Source organism: Pygocentrus nattereri, chromosome 29 (assembly GCF_015220715.1).
Source record: "Pygocentrus nattereri isolate fPygNat1 chromosome 29, fPygNat1.pri, whole genome shotgun sequence".
NCBI lineage: Eukaryota > Metazoa > Chordata > Actinopteri > Characiformes > Serrasalmidae > Pygocentrus > Pygocentrus nattereri.
This window is the reverse complement of record NC_051239.1, coordinates 5,776,843-5,794,821: the sequence shown is the minus strand read 5'-3', so window position 1 is coordinate 5,794,821 and position 17,979 is coordinate 5,776,843. Positions and strand designations below refer to the sequence as shown.

Sequence of the window (17,979 nt, the reverse complement as noted above, 5' to 3'; positions counted from 1 at the left end):
GTCTTCTGAGTGTTTATATGTAATGTTGATAACAGCAAAATTAGTGGTCATCAAAAACATTTACACCAATCAGGCACAACATCATGACCACCTCCTTGTTTCTACACTTACTGTCCATCTTATCAGCTCCACTTACTGTATAGCTGCACTCTGTAGTTCTACAGTTACAGACTGTAGTCCATCTGTTTCTCTGATACTCTGTTACCCTGTACTTCAGTGGTCAGGACCCCCATGGACCCTCACAGAGCAGGTACTGTTTGGGTGGTGGATCATTCTCAGCACTGCAGTGACACTGACGTGGTGGTGTGTTAGTGTGTGTTGCGCTGGGCTGAGTGGAACAGTTTAAACACTGTGTCCACTCACTGTCCACTCTATTAGACACTCCTACCTTGTCGGTCCACCTTGTAGATGTAAAGTCAGAGACGACAGCTCATCTGCTGCTGCACAGTTTGTGTTGGTCATCCTCTAGTCCTTCATCAGTGGTCACAGGACAGTGCCCACAGGACGGTGCCCACAGGACGCTGCTGGATGGATATTTTTGGTTGGTGGACTATTCTCAGTCCAGCAGTGACACTGAGGTGTCTAAGAACTCCAGCAGCACTGCTGTGTCTGATCCACTCAGACCAGCGCAACACACACTAACACACCACAGTGTTACTGATCCACCACCCAAAGAGTACTTGCTCTATGCCTGATAGGTGTAAGTGTTCTTTGGGTATTATAATGCCCTACAGTGCCCTGCCTGAACCTCTCTGCCATTAATGGATCAAAATAAATAGATTATAATACATTGTTGACCAAAATGTTATCACAAAACTATCATACAGAAATGTCTCAGGCGTCAGGCAGCATATTTGTAACCATTGTGTGTGCCAAAACCTCCTGTGATGGAGCGTTTAGAGACATTAAACTCTTCAGATGCCTGGTTCCTATCACCACCACTGTAAAACATCCTGACTTTGTTCCTCTAGAATGCAGCTTTTCACATCAAACCACACTTGATCACTTCTTTTACACCTTAACTATGTACTTAGGCAGAAATTTTGAAAAAATGGTGGATTTTCCCTTTTTCAACTTAAGGAGCTACCTTTACCAATCATAGTTGTTACAGTGGTTGTGACTATATGTTGCAGGTTCCTTTGGCCCAAAACATCTATGGCCTCATTGGCCCCAATGGAGGACTGGGATTTGCTATTGGTAACTAAGACTGTACTGATAATATAGCCTGAACAGCAGGTCCTGGTTAAATAATATCAGACTGTATTAAACCTTGTGTGCTTGTGCTTGTAGGAATGGTTGACTCATCCATGATGGCAATAATGGGTTACCTGGTCGACATCAGACATGCCTCTGTTTATGGGAGTGTGTACGCTATTGCAGATGTGGCACTTTGCCTGGGGTTTGCTGTAGGTAAGTATACTTAGTTAGCACTACCTCCACCACTGATCTGCCTAATTGAGTTTGCTTCTACATAAAAGACTTTAAGTCGCAGTAAGTGATGTATCAATACACACTATATTTCCAAAAGTATTTAGTCACCCATACAATTCACTGAATTCAGGTGTTCCAATCACCAGTGTATAAAGCCGAGCCCCTCGGCCTGCAGACTGCTTCTACAGACATTAGTGAAAGAATGGGTCACTCTCAGGAGCTCAGTGAACTCCAGCGTGGTACCGTGACCGGACGCCACCTGTGGAGCAAGTCCAGTCGTGAAATTTCCTCACTACTAAATATTCCACAGTCAACTGTCAGTGGGATTATAACAAAGTGGAAGCGATTGGGAACGACAGCAACTCAGCCACGAAGTGCGCAGAAGTCGCCGACTTTCTGGAGTCAGTCGCTACAGACCTCCAAACTTCATGTGGTCTTCAGATCAGCTCAAGAACAGCGTAGAGAGCTTCATGGAATGGGTTTCCATGGCCGAGCAGCTGCATCCAAGCCTTACATCACCAAGCGCAATGCAAAGCGTGGAATGCAGTGGTGTAAAGCACCGCCACTGGACTCTAGAGCAGTGGAGACGTGTTCTCTGGAGTGACCAATCACGCTTCTCCGTCTGGGAGTCCGATGGACGAGTCTGGGTTTGGTGGTTGCCAGGAGAACGGTTCTTGACTGACTGTATTGTGCCAAGTGTAAAGTTTGGTGGAGGGGGGATCATGGTGTGGGGTTGTTTTTCAGGAGTTGGGCTCGACCCCTTAGTTCCAGTGAAAGGAACTCTTAAAGCTTCAGCACCAAGAGGTTTTGGACAATTTCATGCTCCCAACTTTGTGGGAACAGTTTGGGGACGGCCCCTTCCTGCTCCAACATGACTGCGCACCAGTGCACAAAGCAGGTCCATAAAGACATGGATGAGCGAGTTTGGTGTGGAAGATTTTGACTGGCCTGCACAGAGTCCTGACCTCAACCCCATAGAACACCTTTGGGATGAATTAGAGCGGAGACTGTGAGCCAGGCCTTCTCGTCCAACATCAGTGTCTGACCTCACAAATGTGCTTCTGGAAGAACGGTCAAAAATTCCCATAAACACTCCTAACCCTTGTGGAAAGCCTTCCCAGAAGAGCTGAAGCTGTTATAGCTGCAAAGGGTGGGCCGACATCATATTAAACCCTATGGATTAAGAATGGGATGTCACTCAAGTTGATATGTGTGTGGAGGCAGACGAGCAAATACTTTTGGAAATGTAGTGTATGTAAATAACTTTTCTCTTTGATAAGAAACATGCTACCTACAAACCTCAGACAGTTTGAACAGAATAGCTGACCTGCTCACCTCTATTGTGACACTGGTATAGGCCCATCTACAGGGGGTGCCATTGTGAGAGTGATTGGGTTTCCATATCTTATGGTGATCATCGGCATTGTCAACATTCTTTATGCACCCCTCTGCTTCTTCCTCAAAAACCCTGCTATACGAGAGGAGAACATGGTAAGCAACATACATGAACATTTACATTTGTCATTATATACACACACACACACACACATACACACACACACACACACATACATATAGCTACTGTCGGAAGAAAACCTTGTATCTCCATTTTTCAGTTTTTGACATAATTTCAAAGGACCTGTTACCCTTTACATTGTGTGTGAATTTCATGATGAATGGAGCAAAAGAAACGGCCCAAAATGACTTGGAAAAATGTCTGGTTCCATTGACTTGCAATAAAACTACAGTATGGTTTTTCTTTCTCCTGTAAAGTTCCAATTTTGGAGATATGAGGTTTTCCGACAACAGCGATATATATATATATATATATATATATATGTACAATACAAAGTTGGGTCGTTATCTGTTTTGCAGGCCATTATAAACCAGGAGTGTCCCATGCATGTAAAGAGCTACAACACACAGCGCCAGTGCAGGGAGTTCCCACTGAGTGACGACAGCGAGGTGGACATGGAGGAGTAGGACACACACTCACTCCTCCCTAAGTGGTGTTAAAGTGTGACGAAGTATAAGCACCTCTTTGGAACCGATTTTTTACGCTGAGTGCTGATGGTAATTTGATTGGCTGTGCTGTACCATTACACACATTATGAAGCTGTGCTGCATCAAGCTGACTCAAACGCTCAAATAAACACTGTGGGTAACAGCGTCCAACAGTTTTGTTCTAGTACTGAACTTCCAGTCTTGGGTACCCATTGCCTACTCCAACACGGTTCACAAAGGGGTTCATAAACACTTTAAGCACATGATTATTTGAATCAGGTTGTGCTGGGATTGGGAATCACAGGCCTGGTAGTGTATATATATATATATATATGCAACAACTGATTGAGATGGTGGTGACAGGAACCAGGGGTCACGATGTCTGCAACACAAATACAGCCACAAACACATATTTACTATCCAAAACCACTAGTAACCTACATGAGTCTTCTGAGCTTTTGTATGTAATTGTTGATGGTAAAACAGTGGTCAGTCCAAAAAAATAAGCTTTATTGGGGACTATTTTGGTTAAAACTGCCCTACATACCTGTCTACCTGTACCTGTATCCATAATATATATAATATATAATATACACTGCTCAACAAAAATAAAGGGAACACTTAAACAACACAATATAACTCCAAGTAAATCAAACATCTGTGAAATCAAACTGTCCACTTAGGAAGCAACACTGATTGACAATCAGTTTCACAGCTGTTGTGCAAATGGAACAGACAACAGGTGGAAATCATTGGCGATTAGCAAGACACACTCAGTAAAGGAGTGGTTCTGCAGGTGGGAGCACAGACCACTTCTCAGTACCTTTCTGCTTTCTGGCTGATGTTTTGGTCACTTTTGAATGTTGGTGCTGCTTTCACTCTCGTGGTAGCATGAGACGGACTCTACAACCCACACAAGTGGCTCAGGTAGTGCAGCTCATCCAGGATGGGACATCAATGCGAGCTGTGGCAAGAAGGTTTGTTGTGTCTGTCAGTGTAGTGTCCAGAGGCTGGAGGTGCTACCAGGAGAGAGGCCAATACACCAGGAGACATGGAGGAGGCGGTAGGAGGGCAACAACCCAGCAGCAGGACCACTACCTCCGCCTTTGTGTAGGAGGAACAGGAGGAGCACTGCCAGAGCCCTGCAAAATGACCTCCAGCAGGCCACAAATGTGCATGTGTCTGCACAAACGGTTAGAAACCGACTCCATGAGGATGGTATGAGGGCCCGAAGTCCACAGATGGGGGTTGTGCTCACAGCCCAACACCGTGCAGGACGCTTGGCATTTGCCAGAGAACACCAGGATTGGCAAATTCGCCACTGGCACCCTGTGATCTTCACAGATGAAAGCAGGTTCACACTGAGCACATGTGACAGACGTGACAGAGTCTGGAGACGCCGTGGAGAGCGATCTGCTGCCTGCAACATCCTTCAGCATGACCGGCTTGGCAGTGGGTCAGTAATGGTGTGGGGTGGCATTTCTTTGGAGGGCCGCACAGCCCTCCATGTGCTCGCCAGAGGTAGCCTGACTGCTATTAGGTACCGAGATGAGATCCTCAGACCCCTTGTGAGACCATATGCTGGTGCGGTTGGCCCTGGGTTCCTCCTAATGCAGGACAATGCTAGACCTCATGTGGCTGGAGTGTGTCAGCAGTTCCTGCAAGATGAAGGCATTGAAGCTATGGACTGGCCTGCCCTGTTCCCCAGACCTGAATCCTGATTGAGCACATCTGGGACATCATGTCTCGCTCCATCCACCAACGCCACGTTGCACCACAGACTGTCCAGGAGTTGGCGGATGCTTTAGTCCAGGTCTGGGAGGAGATACCTCAGGAGACCATCCGCCACCTCATCAGGAGCATGCCCAGGCGTTGTAGGGAGGTCATACAGGCACGTGGAGGCCACACACAATACTGAGCCTCATTTTGACTTGTTTTAAGGACATTACATCAAAGTTGGATCAGCCTGTCGTGTGTTTTTCCACTTTAATTTTGTGTGCGACTCCAAATCCAGGCCTCCATTGGTCAATAAATTTGATTTCCATTGATGATTTTTGTTTGATTTTGTTGTCAGCACATTCAACTTTGTACAGAACAAAGTATTCAATGAGAATATTTCATTCATTCAGATCTAGGATGTGTTATTTTAGTGTTCCCTTTATTGTTTTGAGCAGTGTATATACCTAACCTACATACACATACCTATCAGCTATGAATGGACATATAAACATATAACAAAATAGTGTCTCACGCATCAGGCAACCTGTTTCATGCACAGCCTTCAGTGAGGGAGCTTTTAGAGGCATTAAACTGCTGAGAACAGCACATTTCATATCAAAACACTCATATAAAACGCCAGTTATTACACACTTCTATAACCCCAGAACAGCTCAGCTGAATAGTAAGCCCTAGTATGTAACAACCCACAATTTTAATGGGTTAATAATTTAGCATTTTGAAAAGTTTTCAACTTTTAATGGCTGCAAACAGAGCAGTCTTACTCTCACAACCCCATCACACAGCTACAACTCACTTAGAGTGGTTGTGGACTTACAGAACACTGTGCTAATGTAATGTGGTATCCTGCACACCACTACGAGGAGTAGTCTGTTGTACATAATTGCCTATACTCTACTGCAGCATGGCATGTTCAGTGCACCCTGGAGCTGTCAGAATTGACACACCCATGCTCTGCCAGGTTACAAAGGCAAAAATCACATTCAGCCTAATGGGCCACGACATAATGGTGCGTTTCCAGCTTTATAAGCAACCCTCCCAAATTGGACTGTGTTCACCAGGTCAAAACTAGGCTACACATAATAACAAAGCATTAAAGGCCAAGAAAACAGCCTCTGATTTTCCATGCATGGCAAATAAATATTGTTTGAAATGAGTAATGCACTAACTTTAGGCAGGGGCTGTGCAGTTGCTCGCTAACTTGAATGGGACGATTGCCAGAGATCTGTAAAGCTTAAAAACTTGCAACGTACGCAGAGGTACAAAGCGATGCTGTAGTCAAGCCCATTAGAAGCAAATCCGAGTCGAGACCGAGACCTGGACACACCGAGTCCAAGTCAAACCAAGACTTTAAAGTTGTCGAGTCCAAGTTAAGACCAAGACCAGGAGTGGGAGGAGAACAAGACAAGACTAGATTTTTTTCAGAACAAAAAAATAAAAAGAAGAAAGGAGAAAAAATAATATTCATTTTTAATTAATTGTTGGTGGCATGGTGGCGCAGTCGCCTCAAGCAGGAAGGGGCTGGGTTCGATTCCCCGTCCGGGAGACCAGGGTCCTTTTTGCGTGTTCTCCCTGTGTCTGTGTGCGTTTTCCATCCCACAGTCCAAATCCATCCAGCTCCTCCCAAACCCTGAATTATACGCAGCTTAGAAAATGTGTGTGTAATTCATTGTGTGTTCATTATCAGGCCCCAACTATCAACTATGAGCTCGTACTATTGGTCTACCACGTGCCCTCTGTCTGCAAAATGCCAACCAACCGCTATTATTAAGATTTTTTTCCGTTGCAAACGCAAGTCACGCTGTTCCACGCTGAAATCCAATATCCTCTCAATCAAAGTGCTTTGTTGCTCTGTCTATGTGTCAATAAATTATCACAGTCCAAAGGTGACGCACCTCTTCCTGCGGATATGCATCAAACGCACATCACACCCTGTAATAACGGAGAGGAAGTGATGGACAAAGGGAACGACAGATGCGCTTAAACACTGTTTGCTGTTCAGCTCTAATAATTCATTTCAATCCTCCATAAATGAATAAAAGCTTCGGAAGTGTGAACCCAGTTCCACGGCCCACGGCTCTTCACAAACCCCGGGTAGAGTTAAAGTAGGTGTGCTGGCGCTACCACTGATTTTCTTCTAGACCGAAACTGTTATTGATAACCAATAACGTATTGATATAAAGTCCTTGTGCACATACAAAGAGGGAAGCTTTCTGATTTCTACGGTTAAAAAGATAAATACAGACATCGGTGCAGTATCTGCATTAGTCTTAGGGGAATCCCACTTATTTTACTATTATTGTTTTTTAATTCTTCAGATGTTAAGTGTTGAGATTCAGAGTGGGTTGATCTGAGTGTGTCTTCTGATCTTTTCTAAATAATATCGATGACGGTAAAGCAGGTTTTTTTTTTTTGGGGGGGGGGGGGGGGGGCTATTTTGCCTTACAACACCTTACTTGTACCTCTTTGTCTTGTTGTTTTGAGAAGGTTTTGGACAATGTTCTAAAACAACGTTCTCAGACATCAATCAATCAATCAATCAATCAATCAATCAATCAATCAACCTTTATTTTGACTCAGAAGTACATTGAGGGCAACCCTCATTTTCAATGTAGCCGAGCATTTACAAAAACAAGGGATTGACATGACAAAGAAAATAACTACATTTAATCATTTTAAATTAAAAGAAAGTTTAAAATAACAGTGAATAAAAGATAAAAGTAGATAAAAATAGAACTTGAGATTTAAATGGTAAGAAATTAAGATCACAAATAGATAAGAAATTAGTAAGGTACAATATCACAAATTAAAAAAGTAATGATAAAAATAAAGCAGCATATTTGTAGCCATGGTCCTTGCAGTCATGTAAAATCTTGCCGTGATGTAGATTTTAGAGCCGTTAGACTCTTCAGACGTCTGGCTCCTATCGCCACCAGTGTGAACAGCTCTGGCTTGGTACGTTGCTGGAATGGAGTGTTTCAAATATGTTAAAAGCAAAATAAAGTACAACTGGGTATTGATATTTGTATGTAAATATCATTTATCAAAGTAATACTTCTGCCCATGCCTAGCTGGAGGGGGAGAGTCCACAAAATATGCAGTTCTTTTGACGTTCTTTGGCGTTATCCAGAAGTCAAAACATCCAGGTGCAAGAAAATGGTGAAATATGTACCTGTATATGTACATACAAGTCTGGCAAGATTCTGGGCAATTCTTCAAAAATAAAAGCTTCTAGTTCTCTGAAGATGAAGAGTGGCTGTGCACTCTGCGTTCCTTAGCTATAAAAAGCGGTTAGACGTTAAAGTGCTGGTTAAATCTGGCAACTGTGGAGGCTTTGGGAGGCATCTGGTTGGACCTGTTTAACATATTCAGCGTAGATATGAAGGCATCATCTAGGAACACGAAAACACAAGGAGAGAGCAGTGTTTCCCCCACACGGCACACCTGGTCTTTGAAACGGCCGATTCTTTAGGCTAGAATACATCGCCATGTAATCATCGCACCTCCCACCAGATGGCTGCCTGTATCATGATGGATCCACCATGTTCAACAGATGGCAACAGACATGATGCCTTGAGGGCATCCCTTGACATTCTCGACAAGTAAACACATCCAGATGCAAGAAAATGGTGAAAGATGACTCCACACACAATATTCCTGCTTCCCATTGCTCAGAGGACCAGGTTTGTGTTCAATCTCTATGGCTGAATCTCAAATGGCTTCCCACTCCCTAAATAGTACGGTAGGTGAGTTGTGGCATTTTGGCATCTGCACCCAGATGGAGGCCTACCCTGCATAGGGACTTGTGCACGTTATGTAACGTTTGAGTGCAGGAGCCATAATTTTAAAGGGGATTTCACCAATTTTCAGTCCTTGAGTTGTAAACAGGGTCACTCACAGAGTGGATTGATGTGAAACAGAGGTGGTGAAAGGTAAGAGGGGTTGCCATGTCTGTAACGTAAAATATAGCCATGTCAATTAATATACAAAACCACTAGTGAACCTACACGTGCTTTTATGTCTTTATATGTAATGCTGATGGTAAAATAGCAATAAATCTAAAAAGTGTTTTCTCTGGGGCCTATTTTGCATCACAACATCCCGCATGACGCCCTCCGCCACAAATGCATTAAAATAAACGGATTAAAATACATTTTAAGCCAAAACATCATCACGAAAGACATCCGGAAAAAAAGAACAGACCGAAAATATCTAACCGTTTCATGTTGTAACGTTCTGTGGGAGCTGTCAAAGGCTTTAAACTGGTGTCTGGTTCCCATCACCACCACTGTGAACAATTCTGACTCAATAGGTTTCTCTAGATCGCAGCATTTCACACCACTCTAAATGGCTCTGTTTACTACAGAGTTCCGCTGGTGACATCCTGTATAAATAAAAATAACACGTGGCCACACCTTATTAACGTGTGGGAACGAGATCCTAATGCGTGGCCACGACTTAGTAAGGTGGAGACCGTGGCTTATTAAGTCGTGGCCACACATTAGGATCTCGTTCCCGTGCTTTACTAAGTCGTAACCACGACTTCACTATCTCATTCCCACGCCTTACTAAGTTGTGGCCACGCATTATTTTTATTTATACAGGATGTCACCAGCGGGGCTCTGTCGTTTACCATTTAATTGTATAGAGAAGACCTGCGTAGTGCCTTTTTGAGGCCCAGTTTAGTCGTTTTGCAGGCCTGCCACAGATTTTGGTAGAGAATGTATCACATTTGTTAATCTGGTAAACTGTGGAGTTTAACTTTGACCACACACACCACCAGTTCCTACCGGAACCTCCAACGGTTGGCTCACGTTTCCGGTGAGGCTTATTTTTCAGTTGCACACCACCATCACATTGAAGACGCCTTGATGGAGAATGTTCTAGCTCCAATTTATTGACAATATCGGATAAAAGTCCTGCGACGAGGCTCTGCAATAAAACCAGAACACCGTCGAAAGTTCAGTTCTGGATATAAGAGCTCAAAAACAAGCCTTGTTTATTCCACAGTAGCTGCTATCCGTGCTTTTATCGACGCGGGGAGGTCGGGCTGTGTCCCAAATGGCTCCCGACGCCCTACGTAGTGCACCCACGCTGAGGTGTTGCATTACCAGCTTCCTCACTCGAATAGTGCACTAGGTTTCTCAAAGAGAGATATTTGGGACTTACCCGAGTTCGTATCCGTATGATGTTTGTGTTTAAGACTCACATTACACCCTAAAACGTTCTAGCTACACAAGTCATACTAGAACCTGAAATTAAGGTTAGGCAGGGTTCGCAGCGAGCTATCAACTGAAATTAGCTGTTAGCTGCGTCTGCTGGCTAAGTTAACCCCAGCGAGGCCGACACGCGGCAGAAATGGATCTGGCTCGCGTCCTCCGGGATCTCGGTCTCGGTGACGAGTCCGAGAAGAATAACGGGGGCTCGGCCTGTTCGGTTATACGGGTTTTATCTGAAATCCAGCAGCGCTTTGTGGCCGAGGACTCGGCAAAGCGGAGCCTCCTGAGGAGCGCGGCGGAGCTGCTGGGCAGCGGGGAGGTGCGCTGGCTCTTCCCGGAGTTTGGCCCGGATTTGCGGGCAGCCTATGCTGAGCTGGTGAGCAGCTTCACCGAACACGCTGCTTTACCGGTGTGTGACACGGACAGCGGCGCTTTGCCTTCCAGCAGCTACGAGCAGATTCCTGCCAAAGCCGAGGCCGCTGGCGCAGCTTTGCTGGCGCTGACCGAGCAGCTTCGAGGAGCCGTCAGGTCCAGCGACTCAGCGGTTTCAGGGTCAGCCAGGTCACTCATCCGCACACTTGGGCCCTCACTTTGTCTGTTCTCCATCACACACCTGCAAGACCTGCCGTGGACCAACGAGGCGTCCAGAAAACGTGCGTTGGAGCTGCTGAACTCCACCATCGCAGCCACGAGCAGTGGGTCAGTAGTGGAGCTACTGTGTGGCAAGGATGAAGGTGACCAGCGAGGGATGCTGGGCCCAGTCCTGGACATACTGCAGCCAGAGTTGACAAAGTGAGTCCATGGGTCATGACAACAGGGCCGCCCGATCCTGCTCACGGAGATCTACCACCCTGCAGAGTTTAGCTCCATCCCTATTCCAACACACCTGGTCCAGGTGATGAAGGTCTTTAGGGGCGTCTGACCGTTAGAGCCAGGTGTGCTGGGTCTGAAATGTCCAGGGTGGAAGATCTCCAGGACCAGAACTGAGCAGGCCCGTCCTGCAAGCCTCCTTGTTTCTACACTCAGCTCCACTTCACATATAGGAGCTCTTTGTAGTTCTACAGTTATAGACTGTAGTCCATCTGTTGCTCTGCATACTTTGTTAGCCCCCTTTCACTCTGTTCTTCAGTGGCCAGGACCCCCACTGAGCAAGAATTATGTGGGTGTGTGATACTTATGTGGTGGAGCGTTAGTGTGTGTTGCGCTGGTGCGAGTGGATCAGACACAGCAGTGCTGCTGGAGTTTTTAAACAGTGTCCACTCACTGTCCACTCTATTAGACACTCCTACCTTGTCGGTCCACCCTGTAGATGTAAAGTCAGAGGTGACAGCTCATCTGCTGCTGCACAGTGTGTGTTGGTCGTCCTCTAGTCCTTCATCAGTGGTCACAGGACGTGGGATGACCGGTGTACCCTATATGTCCAGCCTGTAAGGTGCATGCATTGCTAACACAGGTGTATAACGGCATGTAGAACTGATGCTTCGGAGCAGCAGCAGCAGGTCTAAAGCCAAATGTCCAGTACCAAATATCAGCTGGAGAGGAATAAAGCCCCCCAGCACTGGGCTGCGGAGCAGTGGAACTCTGAAGTGATGGAGCTCCTTGCAGTACCTCTGGGACACGTTAGAGTGGCGTATGTGATCCAGCATCAGAGCCTGACCTCATGAATGATCTTGTGGATTTAAATGCATATGAAATTAATATTTGAAATATTGAAAAAAAAAGTAAACATCCCCAGGAGTTCCCTCTTTCATACCTACCTGTTGCTTAAACTAGACACCTGGCATCCTTTCTTTATTGCAAGTTCATGAGCCCTCTATTGCATGACGTTGCCTCTAGGCAACAAACCCCTTTTTCCTCACTTTACACGTATCTAACAATGACAGGGTTAGGAATAAAGGGAAGAGTTCGAATACTTCAATAAAAAGCATGGACTTGATCAAACTGTCTCTTAGTGGACACTTAAACCGCTTATTAAACATTCAGTATCACTATTTTTTTTGGTATGAGAATTTGCAGAAGTGTGTTTGTTGCCTAGAAGCAACAGTGGAATGGATTTAGCCAGTCACAGAGCCAGATCTCACCACTTCAGGGAACACGGGTCTATATCATGTCTTTCCAGTGCTGCCTCAGGGCAACACACCCCAAAAGGAATCCCTGCACACTTTATTATTTAAAAAATGTTTTTGAATTTAATAATCAGGTTGATTTTATGGAAGAATAGTGAATCAAATTTGGTGTAAGAACTGAGGTGTAGCTGCTGTCCCATAGACTGTTGTTGGGGTAGGAGAATCCGAGGACATTACGTTGCAGTGCATGCTGGGAACCGTAGTGCAGTGCATTGTGAAACGGGCTAATAATAAAAGTACTTTTGCGGGCCGGACAGGATTGTGCGGCGGGCCTGATTTGGCCTTGTGTTTGACCCATGGGAGTTAGACTGATCAAAAGCAACCAAACACCAAGGTACTGTGTACATGACCACACAGCCAAACTCGAGTCAGGCACAGTTTGTTCAGAAGCCTCAAGCTAGATTTTCTGGAGCTTCATGTATAGAAAATAATCAAAATTTAAAACGCAGTCAAAATATTGCTGTTCAGTATTTCCCCCAAATTACTCATCAGCCCTGCCCTTGATTTCAGAGGAAATGCTGGACAAGCAGGTGTCTGCAGACTTTAGAGTCTTTGGAGTGCTTCCTCATTCTCATCTCATATTAATGGTCTTGTATGGAGAACGATGAACATTGTGTCTGTTGTTGGCTGCTCCCTGTTGGCAACTTAAGCATTTTTGACTGGCGTCTTCTTTCATTAAGGGATTAATGTCCTGTTGATACTGTAAACTGCCTCCTTCATTCATCACGTTACAGAGAAAATGTCTTTTTCTGTTTTCAGGGAAAACTGGAAACGCAACGAGGCGATGAAGCACGTGTTCTCCTGGGTCCTGGTGCAGGTTGGACGTCCCTGCTTGGCTGACTACTTGGAGCAGGTCTTTCCTCCTTCTCTGCTCATATCTGACGATTACCGGACAGAGAATAAAGTACTGGGAGTGCACTGCCTCCATCACATTGTACGCAATGTGGTAAGTTAGGGAAGAGATTTCATTTTTTCCCTACTTTATTCATTTGAAATTTCCCAACTTTGACCAGCAGGTCAGTATTGGAGGTATAATGAAAGCGTCTTTTCATTTCTCTCCCACTTCAGCCTGCTGCTGACCTTAGGCAGTTCAACCGAGCTGAGGTGCTCTACCATGCCCTCTTTAATCACCTGTACACATCTGAAGCTCCGCTTATACAGGTAACCTATATGCATGCACGAAGTGGCTCCTGGGCCTAATCCCGTATCTTATTTTACCCCTTCTCCTTGTTTTTGAGTGTCATTTTGCCCCTTGGAACTGAGTTATAAGGGGTAGTGGTTGAGATCTTCCCTCTGAAATGAGACCCTCAATTTAAAAAGAGCATCACTTCATTAACAGCTACCAGCGCCGCTCTGTAGGCGACCCGGCCCGTCTGCAGTGACAGCAGAGGAGGGGAAAGTTCAGCTCCTCACTGCTGGGCTTTAGTTACATTTAGGGAATCATGTGCCTTCAGAAAGGGGGGCAATTACTTATCACCCACCTCTACTTGGTTGTCGATATTCAGCCTGCTGTTCGCCAGCTCCTTGTTCGAATTTTCCCGTTCCACCTTAAATGGTGCAGCAGTTTTGAGGTGTGAACTGCTGCACCATTTAAGGCGGAACAGGACATTTAGTTAGCTAGCTACCAAGACATCAGCAAACTACTAGCGACTTTATATGCTTATTATGATGAAAAGGGCCATAATGCATTAAAATGATATTAAGACAATGCAGTGGTCATCGTGGTGTTTAATGGAGAAAATGCTCACATTTGTGGGTTTGTTTGGTCTCTTGGACATCCACCTTGCCGGTTATTCTTCATTTCTCATAACACTCTGTTTGGAGTGTCTCTGAAAAACCTCCGTCTGGAGGGCCATGTAGCCCTAACACTTCCCCCCACACCTCTATCTCAGCAATAATCGGGACACCTTACCCCTAGACGTTAAAACAGAGGAATAAGGGCTGAGTGGTAGGGGCGAGGGGAGAATGGGACTGGGCCTTCGTCTGTACTCCAAGCAAGTTCTAGTGCATGTGTGTTTTTGGACACTTTTGTATTTTTTCATATGTATTGTTTAGCTATATGTGCAAAGGATTTAGCCTCAGTGGCATCTTCTTGTAATAATAATGATCTGTCTTTTTGCAGGTTGTCCTGCCTTGTCTTATAGATTTGGTGCCAGTCCTTGAGAAGCCCCTCGTCCACACATTGCCAGCATTGCCACAGAAGCCAAGCCGCTTTGACGGTGTTCTTCGTCTCATTTTAACACACATGGAGATGGAACATAAGTTGGTCTTGCGCCGAATCTACGCCAGCAACCTCCTTCTGCTCATTGACAAGTGGGTGTAAAGGCCCAGTAACACTAGCTTTTCATCAGCGTAATTTGCATAAAGTGCATTAGTTTCAATAAAATCCACCCCAACAAGCAGCTTCTCATCAAGTGCGGCCAAATTTCACCATGAAACTTCACACCAAGTTCAACTTTGCTGACCTTCGAGTGTCCTTGACCAATAACACTACTACTTTGGCTACATTGATGTTTTTAAGGGGTGGAGCTTCGAAATTTTAGTGTCTAAGCAAGAAACGTTTAATGTTTCTTTCCCACTCAGTATGAATGAGTGTACACTACTATGCACGTACATCATTCTCTGGTACAACTATGATCACTTGCTTTTGTCTAACTGCACCAAATTTTTGTCATAATTGTTTAAATATTCCGTATTTGATTTTACAGGATGGGCATAGGAATCGCTCGGCATCTGAAGAGGCTGGAGAGAGTGGTTGTAGGATATCTGGAGGTGTCGGACGGTCCAGAGGAGAAAGCTAGGCTGATGATACTGGAGGTTCTGGAGAGGACCATACAAACCGCCTGGCCAAGGTTATTCAATTTTAAGCATAAATATTTCCCAGGTAAAAGCCACAGGTGGCCAACTGTAGTACTGGAGCGCGAAACACCAAACTGTGCTGAACTCTGGCCTTCAGTTCCTCCCATCTAGTGAAAACGTCTGACAGAAGTCTTCAGTACTTTGAACAATGGTGCGGCCAATGTTTTAGTCTAAGTAAACAGACCTAACGTTCATTCAGGCACTGCAACGTTATGTCCACTGAAAGTGAGCGCGGCAGTGAAGGCTACCATTAATGCTGCTCTTTGCGTCTCTCTAGAATGGAGTGCAGGACGGGTGTGCTTGCTAAGAGTTTGCTGAGGTTCCTTGTTGACATTTCATCAGAGCCACTGGCTCCTGAGCTCAGGGACCAGCTTCTGACCAGAGCCTCACGCTGCCTGCTGCTGCTGGACCACTGCTCACATGGAAGACTGCGGGTACGTCTCTACAGCGAATACGTTTTGGGCGGTTGGGTGCCAGCATTGCTGTTTGCTGGTTGATGACTGGCTGAGTAAAGCAGTTCACACTAATTGACGGCATGAATCCAAGTCCTGCGACTGGAGTTTAAAAGCGTTAAATATTACAGGATCCTGTGTTCAGAGAACGAGGGCACCAGGTAGAGAACATATTTATGTCAAATGGTCTTAATTCTGTCTGTACCTGCAGGTTCTGCTGAAAGAGGTGGACAGTAGCTGTGTTTCTGACCGTGTGCTGAAGTGCTTGGAAAGCCTTACAGCACCCCAGGATGTGTGAGTTGAGTGCTAACCGAGCTTCTGCTGAACCCCTCTCAGTGTAAATGGATCCTGTGGATCCACAGTCTTGGGATTTCGCTGTGCTGAATTCTGTGAGCTGGCCTAAAAGGACTAAAACTGCATCTGCTTGTCTTTTGTCATGAAGTCAGTAGTCATAGTCAAACTATTCTACAGGATTTTTATATGCCCACCTGGTGCCAGTGTCCTGTAAATATGTGTAATATAAATAAATCCTTTATTATTAGCCGTCTTAACTGTTCAGTTTATTACTACTAATTAGTACTACAAGGGTTAATAGTACTAACATGTTTACTGTTGTGTGCTCAAAGGTGTCAAAACCACAATCCAGAATGCAGCAAGCTTTCAGATCTGTGTGTAGTTACAGCTATATTTGTAGGTTATGGGCTAAATTTAGTGTGAACAGTACAACACACAGAAATATGCACGTCAGTTTTCCAGTCAAAACAGCCATTAAATACAAGTTATTATTTTTTTGGGTTATTTTTTCCCCTATTTTTTTGGGAAAAAGCAAAACCTGTACTTAACAGAAAATTACTGAAAACAAAGAGGCTTGCTTTCAGTTTTTCTTAGAATTCTGCATGGATATTTTTCCACCCCTCCAAAGTTCAGTATTTTCGAGTGCCACCTTTGACACTGTTCCCGTGTGTGGAACACCCGAATGTACACCACTGAAAGCTGCACCATTTAAGGTGGAACAGGAAAATCAAAGTTCAATGTTAAGATGCTGGTTGCATTTTCTGTAAGTCACAATCCAAGTATTTAGACTTCAGTCCATAAGACCTTATTCCACATCTCAGACGAAAGCTTTAAGTGCTGTTTATCTGCAGGGACAGTCTACCAGGTCTACCAGGCGTTGCGGGTGGTTGTTAGGACTCCCATTGTAGCTTTTGATTCGTTTTTAACTCGTGTTTACACTTCATTTCTAATCTAATTCCTGAGCAAATATCTCCTTCTGCCACTTTAGATGCGGAATGAATTTCAAGGCAGCTAAGGTGAGTTAGGGTAGGTGTTTGGTCTCTCTTTGAAGGGAACAGCTGTAACAGCAAGGTTGTAAGAGTCAATGTGGCACTTGAGTGGACAGATGAATTACTAATAGGTTTGATTTTTTGGGGACTTCATACAATTTCTGTTAAACACTGTTGCTGCTTTTGACACTGAAGAATGAGTAACTTGTGGGTCTAGCCATTTTGACTGGAAATTTTACAGTATCTTAATAAAAATTGATTGAATTGTTTCACAATAGCAAGTATAACAACCATCTTTAATCAGCTTAGCCAAAAACAAACAGGCAGAAGTGCACGATTAGGACAACACGTACAGAAATAACTGTCCTTTCTGAAACAACCACAGGCACCTCAGAGTAAAGATCTCCTGGACAGCAGGCTGAATTTGGACTGGTCATTCATGAGACATGAATAAAGGTCATGTCTGTGAGGTGCTGGAGACCACAGTGACGGTGTGGTGGCTGTTCTGCTTCAGTCCACTCTGGACTAAACTGCTAAGCTTATTTAAAAACATCCTTCAAGATAAATTTCATGTGACAAAAGTTCAGATCTGTTCATATTAAAAAAAAACAAAAGTCCCACATCCTCTCATTCACAACTAACATTACTACATTTTCTCAATATGTAACAACTTAGGCACTTTGCTCTGCTGAATACTGTGAGGTGACCTAAAGAAACATTCAGAAAAACAGAGGCTAAAATCAATTCTAAGACATTTTGATTGAATTAAAAAAAAAAAAAAAAAACTTAAATAATTTTTTTTCCACAATCATTTTTAATCAGCTCCACTGACCAAAACACACAACGGGGGGTCCACCTGTCCACAAAG

The 17,979-nt window shown here is 44.5% G+C and overlaps 2 protein-coding genes across 3 annotated transcripts in view; both read left to right on the top strand.

Annotated features, from left to right (window-relative positions):
- LOC108411165 (chromaffin granule amine transporter) overlaps positions 1-3,603 on the top strand; it is a 39,032-nt gene extending 35,429 nt beyond the window's left edge. For both annotated transcript variants that reach the window (XM_017682594.2, XM_017682595.2), the window contains 4 exons: positions 1,134-1,197; positions 1,291-1,410; positions 2,789-2,922; positions 3,307-3,603. In XM_017682594.2, coding sequence (XP_017538083.1) covers positions 1,134-1,197; positions 1,291-1,410; positions 2,789-2,922; positions 3,307-3,414 — 426 coding nt within the window. In that variant the 3' untranslated portion in view covers positions 3,415-3,603. The remainder of the gene's footprint in view (positions 1-1,133; positions 1,198-1,290; positions 1,411-2,788; positions 2,923-3,306) is intronic.
- Positions 3,604-9,939: 6,336 nt separating this feature from the next.
- Positions 9,940-16,375, top strand: tti2 (TELO2 interacting protein 2). The gene is made up of 7 exons (XM_017682609.2): positions 9,940-11,183; positions 13,277-13,463; positions 13,586-13,678; positions 14,640-14,830; positions 15,226-15,369; positions 15,654-15,810; positions 16,040-16,375. Exons 1-7 carry the CDS (start codon positions 10,531-10,533, stop codon positions 16,124-16,126), a joined length of 1,512 nt encoding a protein of 503 aa, XP_017538098.1. The 5' UTR covers positions 9,940-10,530; the 3' UTR covers positions 16,127-16,375.
- The last annotated feature ends 1,604 nt before the right edge of the window (positions 16,376-17,979 follow it).

Excerpts from the sequence above, each read along its gene's own strand:
- tti2 (XM_017682609.2), top strand. The coding sequence starts at position 10,531 with ATGGATCTGGCTCGCGTCCTCCGGGATCTCGGTCTCGGTGACGAGTCC. Across the intron at positions 13,464-13,585 it reads ATCACATTGTACGCAATGTG|CCTGCTGCTGACCTTAGGCA; the intron begins GTAAGTTAGGGA and ends CTCCCACTTCAG. Across the intron at positions 15,370-15,653 it reads ATACAAACCGCCTGGCCAAG|AATGGAGTGCAGGACGGGTG; the intron begins GTTATTCAATTT and ends GCGTCTCTCTAG.